This window comes from Stylophora pistillata, chromosome 1 (genome assembly GCF_964205215.1).
Source record: "Stylophora pistillata chromosome 1, jaStyPist1.2, whole genome shotgun sequence".
Classification (NCBI taxonomy): domain Eukaryota; kingdom Metazoa; phylum Cnidaria; class Anthozoa; order Scleractinia; family Pocilloporidae; genus Stylophora; species Stylophora pistillata.
The window spans coordinates 28,091,352-28,106,352 of NC_142519.1; the positions used below are offsets into that span (position 1 = coordinate 28,091,352).

Consider the following 15,001-nt stretch of genomic DNA (forward strand, 5'->3'; position numbering starts at 1 on the left):
TCCAAAATCATCAATGTTTTTTTTTTTCCTTTTAATCTTTTCTTCGAATAGCCGTTTTATCTCGAAGAGCCATAGCCTCGAAGATCCTGTATTGGGCTTATTATATTTTGCTTTTCCAATCACGGGTCCATGTCACACGAAAAGCTTACAAATATGGTTTCGAAAACAAATAAAATAAATAATTTCAATTGCATAGTCTACACCATTTTTTAAAGTGATGCACTACACTATGTTGTATCACAGGCCATACCTTCAACAGTGTCCAGTTCTAGGAAAACTTTGGAACTTGAAAGATGATTCCACTACTGCACATTACCGTGTGCAGTTTTGAATCCTTACACCGATTTGTTGTTTATTCCTGTTTATGCTAATCCTATTTCTGTGTAATTGTCATTTCTGCTCTAAACTTCGAACAAACAGACTGATAACAAATTAGAACATTTTGCCTTTGAAAGCATACAACTCGGTTTAGCGGTCTGACAGCCACACAAAAGCGTTATTAGAACCTAAGGGCAAATGGCAGGTGTCACATAGGAACAATCTTCGCATTTATCGCCGTAATCGGCAAGAATGGAAATTCATAGTTATTTGCGAGTCTCTATATTAATTTGTCAGCAGTTGTTTTCGATATCACTAACGTAAATGCTCTTATCCGGTCATGAATCTTTAACGATTTCTAGTTGCTTCATTATCTTTCATCAACTTTCGAGTACGATACGAATTCACTGGCGTTTAAAATTTGAAGTTGTAAGGACTTGGCATGCAAGATTAGTTTTTCCTTAGTTATGAACTAAGTGTACGAACAAGGTTTATTAGTGGCCGTCTAGATCTAGAGATAACTTGATATATTTAGTTTTCAAAGCAATTAATTAGAACTGCTCTGCATACCTTATAGCGATGCAAATTGGCAGTGCGTTTGTCCCACGCATTAGCTTTGATCCTAAATTTCCACTTTTCTGTCGAAAGAGTCTTCGGAATAAAATTGTATTTCATATAATTGACAAAGGAATTGTTTCAGAAGACAAGTTGTTCTCAACGCTTGAAGGTGCGAAAGCATCAGAGACTTAAAGACGACAGTTTCATCAATACGCCCTCTCCTACGCTGTAATTTACATGCAGATGACCTCACCGCAAATTGTTTGCCAAAAATCGGCGAGCACGTACTCGAAATACGTACCGTGATAACTCGTAAACAAGTCGATGAACGGTCTGCGGCAGAAAATTAAACATCCTTTCAGTACAGGAAGCGCTGCATTAAACTTGAACCAACGGTTCTCAATTTTTGAGTGGTCGTGAAAACTATATTTTTATCGTCTACATCTAATGTGCATGATAAAATTATAAGGCTGAGAGGCTTGTACATTTGTTAACTGCCGTGATAATTCTCGTTCAGATTAAAGGTTTGAGAAACAACTGGCGAATTCGGGATATCATTGTTCTGGGTGACACTAAAAGTTTGGAGTAAACTTAATTCGTAAGCTCTGAGAATAATAACACCATTTTTGGTTGAAATATTGTGGCAGTGGTTACACACTCACGCCCTTCCATTAGGGCTAACGAATAGCACTGTGATTTATTAAATTGTCTTGAACTGTAAGAGCGAAAACTACGATGCTACATGTCATACGCTCGACTGTTTAAATTAGTATTATTTTTATCTTGTTAGTTATATATTTTATCTTGTTCCGTTTTCTTATGAACTGTACAAGCCCTCGTAAAGTGCTACTTTTGTAGGAAGACGTTGATATGCTCATTTGCACCTTACTGCCGTCTGTTTTGCTGCCATACGTGACCACTCTATCACTCGTTGCCAGATGGCGAGGACAAGAAATTCATTAACCTATTGCGCATCTGTTGTTAAAATCAGGACTGCTTTGATAGCAGTTGACGCCGGTCTAAGTCTCAAAATCTAAAAGAGAAACACCTCAGAATGTTAAACACTGGCCTTGCAATGCTATGTTCACTCACCTTGATCTCCAAAGCAATTCGTTTTTCAGAGTACTGCATACTAGTTGGACCAGTAATGTAACATCGCATTCTCCTTTTAGTTCAAGCTATAAATCATGTAGGTATTCACGGACCAAAATGACTTGGAGTCTATTCTTAAGTGCCTCTTATGCCCTCTTCACATATCAGTCGCCTTTAGAACCCACCCAAGCATTTAGTTAAGGGCTTTCTTCTATTTTTAGTGATTTTCCCATTGCATGGATCTTGGTACATAATACGCAAAACATGTTAGTTTTCTGTGCAAGCTGCAGCGGGATTTATACCGTGACAGGAACCATGAGAGAATGAGGTTAGCTCCCATCTTTAACAAAAACGAACGTGCAACTAAAAGGGAATTAACTGAGATTAAATCCAATCACTCACCTCCAATAGTAAATAGCGAAAAACCAAGTTGTTTACCTTCTATAATTATCAAAATCAAAACTTGGCAAAACATCTAGCTGCTGTGCGCAAGAAATGGCAGATTACCCTGCCACAATGTCTAAACCAATACCAACTGTTTTTCAGTCCATTTTCTATCTTGGTAACAAAATAAACAGAAACACAGATATTTTGCAATTAAAAAAAAAGGTCATTGGAGAATCGTTATACTAGATAGCCAGCCGTTGGCTCGAAAGATCAGCAGAAATCGAGTGTAGAGAATACTCTGCTGCATAATGAAACTATGAAAATGCGTGACTGTTATCTAGTTGTTGATTTGAGTTCTAACCGTTATGAGGAGTGGATAGAACAGCTCTTGCAGATATTGCGAGCTAACATAACAGATAATATAGATGGCAGCTCAAGGTGAAAAATATAACCACAGTATTGCTTTCTGACCTTGACTTATGTAAAAGGCATGATTTGTTTAACAACGGGCGCAGTTGACCATGGTGCAGTGATTCCGTACACTGGAGATTGCAGAGGAATCATGACCTGGTAACCCAATTTCAAAACGTTTTGAAATCGAATAAATGTTAAGATGAGGATATGGGCCAATAGCGCTGTACTATGTACAAGTTTACATGCTTGAGATTCGATTTGCTTTTTTCGACACGATTCATATAATGAACGTTACAGTTACTACAGGGCAATATAGCTATTTCTTAACCATCTCTTAATCTATTTGGGGATAGTTTACTAGTTCGCTGACTCTGTTTTCGTCGAATAGTTCTGGCGGTTCATTTACATTTGGGGGGAAAGACGAACTCGTTGTGTGATTTTCTTGGTTTTCCGGAATAACTAATTACATTCATCCTAAAGCCTTACGTGGAAACCTCTTTTTCGTTGTTTCCAAAAGGAACATGCCACCGCGATTGCAGCAATGACTGCTCAAAACCACTGAGCGAGCGATTAGAGCGAGCGAGGGTTCGCAGTGCGAAGAGTCAGAGTAATTTTCTGGTATCAAGGATTAAAGTTCTCCGAAATTTTGGAACTGTGGATCACAAAGTAAGGATGAAAATTGGGATCATCATGTAACCCACATACCTCGTTACGACCCTGATTATTGGCTTTAGTGCCAATTGTGTAAGAAGACCTTTACCGCTGTTGCTAGAACATCGAACACACCGCATGAATGTTTGACGTGACATTAAGTTGCCAAAAGTGAAACTGCACTTTTATTTTCGTTACTCAGTCTTTGTAAAATGAAATTCACTACGGAAGAGTGACACCATACAATTTTAAAATGACTTCAAGAACACTAGGGTTTCATTTTCAGACTAAGAAGAACCATAACAAGCAGTTTTATAGAAAAAAACTCTGTGACTTTTGTACAACTGCGCACCTTCATTCCGCATTTCAGTCGTCGGCTTTCAGTTGAGAATCTGACAGCAATTCAGATTGTCATTATGTAGCTCTTATGTCAGGTTAATTTTACCGAAAGAATTTTCAACAAAGCAGGAGTAGTTGCCTCAGTCATTGAGTCTGACTCTATTGATCTTTATGGTTTTGTCGCTGTTCAGCTTTCTTAACCTATCTGAGAGTTTTAAAGGATGGTCGTATTTATTTCATGTGATAGACGGTGGTGGAAGCCTCGTCACTGCGCATTGTAACCGTTTTATGTCTCCAACTTCAGCAAGATACTGAGGATTTGGAGTACCTTGAATGCGGGTTGCAAAATTGTCTAAAAAGAGAAATAATCACAATCGGAACTGTCAGTAAGCTCGAGTAAACGCTTCCATAGCGTATAGTTTGTGATGAACTAGAAGGTATGGGGAAATGTTTTTCATGCTGTGAAAATTGTAATAGCAGTTGGAGATAATAAAGCACTCACATGTGGAATGAAAGTTTCTCAGTCACATCCGCTCCTTTCTCAACATCTCTTCGAAAATTTCAACGGCCTGGCAAGGATGACGACAATGACAATAGAAGTAAATTATTTTCACCATCTGGGGATACTTTCCTCTACTACACTAAAAATTTCATTCATGAAATCAGTATTTCTTAACTCCAATCTGCTAATTTCAAACCTCAAAGTGTGATAAAACATGTCTGTTTGTATCCATAAGTTTACATTTTCCATCCAACAAAGTTAAAATTTCACATAAGACCGATTGTGGGTAGATGGGGTCTAGGTCCAAAATAAGTGATCGTGTTTACTTTTCTAGAAATAATGAATTTATTGACATTCTTAGTTTGAAGACTTTGGAAGAGTTCTGCTTCACTAAACATGCAGTAGATGTACGAAAAGGACTTTTATACTTCCTAATTCCTCTTCGCATTAGTTTCAATCACCATCCTCTCGTTTCTGAATACGAGACTCTTCAATTTTCCCTGCTTTATAAAGATTTTAAACGTTAAAATGTTACTCATTTGATACGAAACTTAAATGATCCTGGGAAGCCTTAGCGAATGTAAGAGGGCGATGTCTCATTTGAAACCGCAAGAAATTGGAATTAAAACAGAGAGTGAATTAATTCAGCTTAAGTAAAAAATGTCATATATCTACTAATACACCACCAACGTTGAAGTAAGTGACTGGATAGACAAAGAAAGCTTATTACAAAACCTGTTCCTGTGGCTGATCGTTGGGAATTGTTAAACAATCAACCAGTTTTCTTTCCCAGTGATGCTTTTCAAATTTCTTCGCATAGTCTATATAGCTCCTTTTTCGCAGCTCCTTAGGAATTTTTTCTCTGTTAACTTCATCAAGTTTGATGACGACTACACTATCATCTCTCCTTTCCATAAGTCGATGGAGGGCATATTCCATTTCTGAACAACAATAATTGCTCTTAAAAAAATTCTTAGACACGACAGCTATAGTTTTTCTAGACTTGTAAACGCTATTGACCATATTTTCACGATAAGGTACTCCAAGAACGAAATCTCTGTAGTGTACACAGCATTTAAAATGGTGTATTTCCTCAAGAGTTGGAATTAGAGTTTTAGTCACCCAATCCGAGTCTTGAGAGCTGAAAATAACGAACGCATCGTATTCAAATTTAGTTTCTGAAAGAAGAAAATAAGGGTGTGATATTAGCTAAGATTTTTATACATAAAAAAAAATCATTTCAGTAAAATTTTGAATCAAACCCATTGAAAACAATTATAATAACATAAGGGGGAGCTGTTTAGCTGGTTAGCTTTTAATGACAAGAAAGGACGTTCTCTAGTTAATTTTTTTTTTCCTAAAAACTGCAAGCTGTCGGCTTTCACTCCAATGCCTATACAAACTAAGATGTTAAAACAAAACAAAACAAAAAAAATTCATCAAACCTCCTAAAAAACAGCTGCCGACCTCTACATTTTAAGTTGGACTTACCTGACAGTGAAACTGAAGGTTTTAAGGGCTTCTTGATACGGTTCGATCGACGGCGCCAACAGATAATGGTTAAAACAGCCACAGTAATTAGCACGCATGCTAAGACGATCCCAGGGACAAGAGCATTTCGAGTCTTCTTATCTGGTGAACGACATACGTTACAAGTTTATTATATCGTATCGTCAAAGATGTTACTGACAATAGAAGTCAGGATGGACGTGATTAAATATAAAAGATAAAACGGAGTGCACAGTTTTGATGATATAAGTTGGTGTTTTCTTGGTAGAAGTGGGAGAGATTGGTGCACTTCGGATTCCTCACCCCTAGTCATTCGCATTATGCGCCTACTTCCCATATTTAGCTTCGCTGCATTGGAATACAAGGTTTCATTCATATGAGACCTGCCTCTATTTAGCTCAAAAGATGCTTAAGCTTCCACAAGGAATAAATGATACTTTTGATAGCTGCTGATCACCGCGAAAAAGCCCGGCTCTTTACGGAATTCTCTGCTGAATGTGTTAGTCCAACTTTCGAGAATAAGGGCTATATGCACAAAAATAGTAACATTTTAATATGAGAGATTAAGAGCGTTGGTCTGCATGGAAGTTTAGCGATTTACTCAAAATCGGAGCGTGATCTACACATTTCGTAGAAGATCGTTGTCCCTACGCTAGGGGTGCATACGAGAAATTTTGTGGGCCGTGCTTCAATGACCAAGTAAGAACGTTTCTGAGAAGTACGTTTAAATAACTTTGCATACTGCTTTACTTAAAGGACAATCACTCCGTTAGGTGCTCATATGAGAAAATTTGCAGCGCTGTGTTTTTAACAGATACTGACCTGTCCCAGGGACCATGGGTTTCACATATTTGATGAGGTATGCACTCCTGAAATCCTTGCCCATAGGATTCCTCACATAGCATATGTAGAGTCCAAAATCATCCTCGGTCACATTAACAATATTCACCATAAGACTATAATTACTTTTAACTTGAACGGCCTTGTAATAGTGTGGGTCTATACGTCGAAATGAATCAAATGAATCAAATGAATTTAAAATGTCTTCGTAAGTAGGCATAGAAGTCCATTTAAGCCATATGAAATCCATATGAATTCCATTGGTATGAACATTACAGGTAAATGTTGCATTATCTCCAACCTGCACAGTTTTGTTCATTGGAAAACCTCTCATTAGGATTGGAGCTGAGTGTGGTCTAGCTGTTGAGAAAAAAGAAGTTGATTTTGAGGCGAGGATAATGACTTGAAGTTATGAATAAATTACCACATGATGTACAAATCAGAACCCAAAAGACAAATTTTCAAACGCTGACAAATTTGCGACATCTGGAAAATTACGCCTTAAAATTCGTTGTCTCCCAAATTGCTCGGGAAACTTGTTGATATCACAGTGGATGGCGTACTGTCTCTATTGTCTGCCAATATCGATATTGCCATTTGTTATCGTGCAGTACGTCTTAAGGCTTTCTTTCGATATTTTTTTTTCTCTCTGAACTGTAACTGTCACTTTTCTCTACTGAAAAAAAAAACAGTTTTTCCCCTAGGAATGTGACCCTCTTGAAATGTTTGGAATTAACACACTCTTTCAGTGGAAAAAAATACACAACTTATTCCGATCTTTTTGTTAAAATGAAACAAATCAAAAGACAAAGCAAAACAACAAAAGTAAAACATTCCCAAATCATTGATCGAGTTGGTTTTTACAACGTCATAAAGGTTAAATTTTAAATCAGCAACAATTTCATTTGCTAGACTTACCAACAACTTGAAGAGTAAAGGTGTGATTTATTGATCCATAACGATTGGATACTAGACAAGTGTATCTCCCAGAATCAGCGGGTACAAGATCGCGCAGTTTCAGGTACCAAAGGGAGGCATTAACATATGGATCCAACCGTCGGTTTTTTATGTCCTTTCCGTCCTTTAACCATATGTATCTGAGCGGTGGTGCACCAGTTGCTTGACATTTCAGTCGTATGGACTGTGATGCAGGCCATGCCCTGAATGATCTCTTTAACAAGTTTGGATCGCTAAATACTGGTGCTCCTGCTAAAGTGCGAAAACAATCAACAAAAAAATCATTAAGAGCGTACCTACCTACCTACCCACCTACCAATGATAATAACAGAACTAAGTGAAGTCCAATTCAGTATCTGACCATTCGAGTGATTACAAAATCGAACGAACGCCGACGCGAAGCTGGAGTCCGATTTGCTAATCGCGAGGATGATTACAGACCATTGGACGACAGGAAGTCCTGTTACCAATTAATCAAAACTATGGCAAAATTTGAAAAAACAAACTAGCCACTGGTTGTACCATTTTACAAGAAAGAGCAGTTAACTCTTAGAAGTGCATGACAACAGTGCACGCACATGCAGCGCGTTAACTGAACTGCCCTGCTACACTGTCCAATTACAAGCATGACTCCTACTCTGTCCCTTGAGCGCTCAAATAGGGCTTCTGATACCCAAATACGTTGGAGATGATTGTTATAGTTTTGATTAAAGATGTTAATGAAAGGCCACTTTGTCCATATATTTATAATATGGTTCTTAAATTCGGCTTATGCCTCGTTCCTTCCATGTTTACTTGTTGGTATTCATTGTCTCTTTTTCACCAGAGGGATATGCGTTTGGCTCAGTGCAATGACCACGCCTTCTTCCAATGAGCTTTTATGCATTAGTTACCCAAAACAATCATGAAAGATGACAGATACTCACTGGATTCCGTAGTCTTGAGATTCGTCATTAAATCTGAAAATAGAGAGACCGTTGCTAAAGACCAAGAACCTCCAAAATTGTGGTTAGGGGAGAATGACGGTTCTTAATGGGACCTATTCTTGTTAGGATATGCTGGCTTAGATACATGTACGTACTCTGAGCTCAGAGTGCAAAGTATCAACAGCGTCGCAAAGAGCGTACCAGCGTTATTATTTTTGTCTTTATGTTTAAGCAAAAATCTTTACAAGAAAACCATAACCAGCAAATTATTAATAGCCACCAAAGTATTAGGGTTGCTTTCGCAAACGAAAATGAACAAACTCATAAAGTGCTTCTCTGTAGATCTTACCTGCTTGCTTACCTCTAGCCTGATGCTCAGTTGTAGGCCTTTTAGTTGCTGATGGTGAATCAGTAGCTGTCAGATTTTCATCGTGACGCACGTGTAGCTGGAGCGTCAGGTTGACTTTCCCTAGAGGATTTTCAGCAATGCAGGTGTAGTTACCTCGGTCCTCAAGTCGAACTCCTTTGATCTTTATAGTTTTGTCCTCGTTTAGTTTTTTTATCCTCTCAGATTGGTGCAAGGGCTGGTCGTTTTTGATCCATGTGATAGACGGTGGTGGAAGCCCCGTCACAGCACATCTTAACCGTTTTGTATCTCCTAATCGGGCGACATACTGTGGTTTTGGAGTACCTTGAATACGTGGGGGGGGATGATCTAAAAGATTGAATAATTAATATTCAAAGTCAGTCATATCATTAATTTTTTGTTCTTAGTTTTAGAGTGGAAAAGCAAAGCAAAACCCCGTGGGTGTAGTGACAAAATTTGAAACTTGGCCTAGCTTTGCTGAGAGATAATGCCTTGCCTAAGAGACGGATTTTATATAGTACAGTCGATATAACCGCATTATCAAAGTTAGAAGTATTGCCTATTTCCCCTTAGGGCTTGACGCTTTTAAGTATGTGATCCCTTATATACCATGCGGTATTTATAACTTTGATATTAAGTGGCAAAGACAGTACAGATCCTCAAGGTGAAAAGTTACTAAGGTCACACTGTTCTCCGTGAGGATGTCAAAATTACGACCAGAGCAAAATTCAGATTTCTCCAGAAAACTACCTTGTTGGTTTTATGGCTCAACGTTTCACTGTTTCGGGCCAAACTATGTTATTTTGGTATTCTAAATAGATAGTACAATATAGTTTATATCATTTTGAAGTGTGTTGAGCTTCCTTTTTAACGTCGCGCGAGGTGTAAATGAGGAAATAGATATTAACTCGTTTTATGATAGCTATGGAGAATAAATTTTTATGTCATCGTCTTTTAAAGGAAACGCGCGATTATACTTTTGGTCTTGGCGTGTACTTTGTACGAAGTCATTCGTTTTTAGTTATTGCTGTTGACTAGTATCTATTTGACTATCGATTAGCAGGAAACAAGGGGAGCTAAAACAGTTAGACAGTTAAAGAACACGAAAAACATCTCCTTACGTAGGTTTTCACTGATTCTAGGACTAGCGAATAAACACTGCTTGCTTGCTTTGATCTGTTACTCCATTACAGGAGAACTGTTCTACACGCTGAAAAGATATCCCTGTAGCTGACACTTTAATTTATTGCATGCGATCGTCCGTTTACTAAGAAATTGAACAGCGTGCATCGTGGCCGTTTAACTGAAACTGAAAAGAAAAAAAAATACTGGAAGCTGAATTACTAGCTCTTTTTTAAACCGTACGAGGGGTTAGTTCCAGTTAGTCAAAGGTTTAGTATCTTGAGCTTCTCAGACCTAAGACTTGTAACTATAGGCAAACGAAACCAAACTTTTTTCTGATCAAAGACCAAAGTTTTCTACTCTCTGTTACTTGAACAGGCATCACCAAGTGGTGACGGAGATCCAAGAGAGAATATCAAAGTGAATTGGTCGTGTACATGAAAGGGAGAGGGAGAATGCAGGAGTAGTTAGTTGGTGGCGATGGAATGCCAGCCCTAAGGAAAGACGAAATTGAATGACGACGAAAGAGCACACGCCCAGAGAAGGAAAACAGGAAAGAAGAGCTGGACCGGATCCAGAAGGAAAGCAATGGAAAGGAATTTAAGAACTGGGTAAGCCGGTCATTTTACTTGTACCTTGAAGCGAGTTGTGTTTGAAAATGTTTAAATTAGATAAGAATGCCTCTAGGGTAACAGTTTAGCGATTCATAAATGCTGTAGGATGTTCTTGGGCCTTTATTACATACTTCTGACAATCGCGAAAACTATATCGTTCGCGCCGACTGGTCAGTAACAAAAGTTAATGAATAAAAGTCCAACACAGAATTCAGAACAACGAAACAAGAAGGAAGTAGGAGTTTTAACGCCTACTTCCTTAGCTTAAAAGCTAATTTGTGGTTTTTACGTGACTTCATCAAAATTAAAAGATAAGGAATTACCAATTTTTTTGAGATTTTTAATTTAGTTTTCAAATTTTCAGTTTGATAGGGTTTTTCGTCTCGTAATGTTCCTAAGATTTTGCGTGATACAATATTAAGATGGAGGCCGAGAATGCTGTCACATAGGTTTAAAAAAGTGACTTATTCGCTGAGATTTCGCAATCTGAACAGTCCTTATAAGAGAATTAGTCCTTACAAGAGAATTAGTACTCATATAGATGTTTGTGAGCCCTCAGAAGACAACTACAGGCTTTCTATAGCAAAGGTTTAGAACATTACCACCAGCATGATGTCTTCATCTCAAACATTTATAAAGAAAAGACCTGTCGCTGTCAGGGTATCTGCACTAATTATTGTAATCGGTGCAGTCTTGTGGTATAGACGCCATGTAAGTTCCCATTGTGCTAAAGTTTCTTCTTAACAAACAAAACTGCGGCTTTGTAACTGATCCGAAGCAGAATCATAAGGGAAATGTTTTCTGGTTTAGAAACTACTCCGCAGAAGCTCGTTCCGACATTTACTGACGCTTGTACGCATCACAATATTTTCGTTACACATATTTTCATATTTCCCCTAAAAGCTCTCCGCGTGATACATACCTGAATATGCTGTGGAAGGAATCAAAACCACACAGAAAAGGAACACTAAGACAATTGAAACTTTGTCGTCCATGTTTGGCTTGATTCTAGATTTTGGTAAAGCCAAGTATTTTTGGTGAAGTAAAGTGTTTTTGGTAAAGCCATATCTGTTTTGACGTCTTAAGGTCCTTTTGTCTGGTGTTGTGCCAATATCCAAGTGGCAATGACCAATTTTCGAGTTTGTAAAAGGTCGATAACGATATTACAGGCCAAACTTAAAGACATGAAAATATGTAGGAGAAATGTGCTTTTGATCTAAAGTAAATTGTCATTTCTCGTGTCTTTTTTTCGTACTTATGTCTTCTCCGTCGGAGTTGTCATATTCGTATTCTGTTGTAAAATTCAAATGAGAAGATTTAAGTAACAGTGCCATCAATTGCTTGATGGTTTTAGTGTGTGCCTTGAGGCTAACTAGCCACACGGCCTTAGTTTATCCAAGTTTCCTACCGAAGAAGCAACTTGGTGAACTGCTACTCCCACGGTCAGGAGGAGTGGTGATAGACCTTTGCTGGTCTTTGTTTTTTCTTTTACTTCTTCCACGGTACTATAAGGGCATCGAATAATCTAATGACAAGGAATGACTGGGCTTCCGCCTTGTTGAAAATTTTGACGGCACTTTTGACGCACTGGTGGACCTTCACTGACTACCGTGGGCTGGCCTGCTATTTAACTTACGACGACAACAAGAGCACAGTGGGGCATTTCTGGAACAAAGCGTTGCACTTTTAACAAGTTTCACGCAGCGAAATCTTATCTGGCTTACTTTTATATCGATAGCGTACCCCTCAATCTCGTTAACTTTCCCACAGTCTATGAGCTCTTGTAACTCTTGGTTTTAAAGTCTTGCATTCTTCTCATTTCTCTTCCTGCTACGTCTCTCAACGTTGTAACTTTTCTTAGCGTTCTTGGACGTCATGGCAATGTCTTTAATGTCCATAAGTGAGCTAGGAATCATTCGTTCTCGAATAATCCCTTTTCTAATTGTCTGTATGTGAAGATCCATTATTCTGCCATTTGATACAACTCATTCCTACAAGCACAAGTAATTAAACATGGCACTCAGTCGCGGAATCAGACAGCAAATCAAAAACCCACTGGGCCCTCATACAACTAAATAATTTGAAAATATCAACAAAGTTGAAATGGTAAATTGGCCACCGTTACGATTATAAAAGTTGACGTTTCGAGCGTTAGCCCTTCGTCGGAGCGAATAGGGGAATTGTGGGTTGTGTGTGCTTTTAAAGGCAGAAAAAGGAGCTACGTGATTGGTGGGAACAAGGCAACGAGAAAAACATACAACTATTTGTGCTCTTTGATGAATAAGGGACGAATCGAAAGGAAAATAACTGAGGAATAGGGCAATTTTTCTACGTGTCCCACAAAAATGGACAACAGCCTTAAAATTGACGGCAAAGAGTACAGACATACCTGAGGCAAAGTTTCATCTTTGGGCCATCTCTTCCAGTCGTCAAGCAAATACACACAATCAACCACTAAAGGCCGCCATTTTATCCACTCGCGAAGTTCGTCTTTCTCTTTAGGTAATGGCGTGGAACTATCGGTAGAATAAAAAAAAATTTGATCAACAAAGATGATGTCCTCCCAAATCTCACTGTCACCATGTGGCGACTTCATAGGGATATCAAATTGATAACTGAGCCGGACTGTAAGCCTATCGGTTAGTATGTTTGCTAATCTGTTCGCGAAAATCATATCTAATCGGAGAGGTCTCGTTTTGAAATTCCTTTCATTCTTACGAGTGTGTTTCTTGTTAATGTTTATCTTTCTCTTTACAAGATCCTTCTGAATTCGGAAAACTACGTAATTAGTTAAGCTTTAGGACGTGGCCGTTATTTACCATCGACCTTGCGGGACAACCAAGTGGAATTTTGTAATTTATCAGTTAGTTTTCGACACAGCTGAATCGTATCCTGTAATCTATCAAAAGGAGAGGCTAGTCAAACCTGTATTTAATGGTCACCAACGGTGAATACGGGTTGACTGCTTGATACTGCAGGTTCCACAGAATTAGGTGTCAGACAAGCTAAACAACGCCTTTTTGTCTTAACATGTTCCTAACAAAACAGATAACCCGCAATGCTTTGAAGAAATTTGAACTTATGGTGCTGACATCGATTTCGGGAGATATACATAGAATAATTTGACTTAAGAGGTTATTCTTAGTTTTATTTGAGTGGTTTCGCTCTGGGTGAGCGTTCAATACAAGTAGAGGATAATACAAATGGTCCGTTGCGACTCAGTAGACTTAATAGAGGTGACCGTTCAATAGATGTAAAAATTACAGTACTTAAGTGAAACAATTTCGGGACCCCTTAATACAGGGTTATCACTTAATACAGATACATATGTATTTGTTTAGAAACTTACCCCCTTCATTTTTAATTATTGTCGGCAAAGGGACTGACCAAATCTTCAGAATAACATGATAGTTCATTTTTCTTATTTAGGTGCTAAATCATGAGTTGTGATCTCGATCAATTCGTTGAGTTGAGACTTTTATTCTATTCTCTTCTTTCACACCAACAATAACTGAGCTTCAAACATTTGTTGAGAAATGCAACCCTTGTGTGGGTCTGGAACGCGCAATGGTTTTTTGGAAAGGTATTTGAAGAGGTCCTTTGGGTTCTGAGTTGATAGATTCGTCCCAGTTAAGTCTGCGAGTGTATGACTAATAAAAGTAAATGGATTTATATGTTTTATATGGTGATCTTTACCCTCGATAAGGTATTCACCTGAGTTATAGTGTATTGTTGGATAATCATTGGTTTATTTTTTCAAAATGTTATAGGAGATCATTAATTTTTTCTCGCTTGGCTGTTATGTTTGTGGTATTAAACGCTTTCCCGTAGACCCACCCGCCGCATTTCTAGAGCACGACTCAGATTTCGCACAATGGGGCTACGTGGATAACTGTTTTTATCACAGAGGAAAGTTAGAGTTATCCAAAGGACGCGCTAACGGAGATGCAAAATAAAATATTTGCCTGCAAATAGGATTTTTATGTTTTTTTCGCTCTGGTCTTGTTGCTTGTTGCAGTCACTTGGTATTGCTTGACACAGTATAGGGGTGGAGGTGGAGATCATTACATCACAACCCCTCTAGGCGATATGCTTGCTTGGTGACCTTGCTATCGACCGTGGTCGCACATTAACACAAATATTAAATTCCATTAATAACATTAAATTGGCGCTGTATATTTAACCAGGCCTCCACTTCACTAAAGAGACAAAGAGATCCAATTTCCTTGTGCTTTCCGGTACCTGTCGCAAAGTTGTGCAACCCAGTTTTTTGGAATACCATGACCTTTTCCCCTCATGCTCCTTTATGTACTGAGCTACGACTCTTTTTCAAAAGTTTTCTGCATTTTACAGGGTCACTTCAAAAGTTCCGCTCTGTTCAAAGGTTGTCTTATTTCTGCAAAGA

The 15,001-nt window shown here is 38.4% G+C and overlaps 1 protein-coding gene and 1 long non-coding RNA gene across 15 annotated transcripts in view; one reads left to right on the forward strand and one right to left on the reverse strand.

Moving 5' to 3' along the window:
* LOC148741958 (uncharacterized) overlaps positions 1-15,001 on the forward strand; it is a 45,168-nt gene that overhangs the window by 9,819 nt on the left and 20,348 nt on the right. For 13 of the 14 annotated variants that reach the window (XR_015990202.1, XR_015990205.1, XR_015990189.1 and 10 more), the window contains one exon: positions 10,361-10,593. This is a non-coding gene — a long non-coding RNA (uncharacterized LOC148741958). Of the gene's footprint in view, positions 1-2,141; positions 2,297-10,360; positions 10,594-15,001 lie in introns of those variants that run through there. The other variant, XR_015990207.1, reaches the window with a different exon arrangement.
* On the reverse strand, positions 3,583-13,483 carry LOC111322709 (fibroblast growth factor receptor-like 1). Its single transcript, XM_088728922.1, has 9 exons — positions 13,416-13,483; positions 12,986-13,112; positions 11,519-12,587; positions 8,855-9,208; positions 8,494-8,526; positions 7,529-7,819; positions 6,593-6,970; positions 5,753-5,893; positions 3,583-5,439 (listed from the first exon to the last, which is right to left on the reverse strand). Exons 3-9 carry the CDS (start codon positions 11,589-11,591, stop codon positions 4,988-4,990), a joined length of 1,722 nt encoding a protein of 573 aa, XP_088585048.1. The 5' UTR covers positions 11,592-12,587; positions 12,986-13,112; positions 13,416-13,483; the 3' UTR covers positions 3,583-4,987.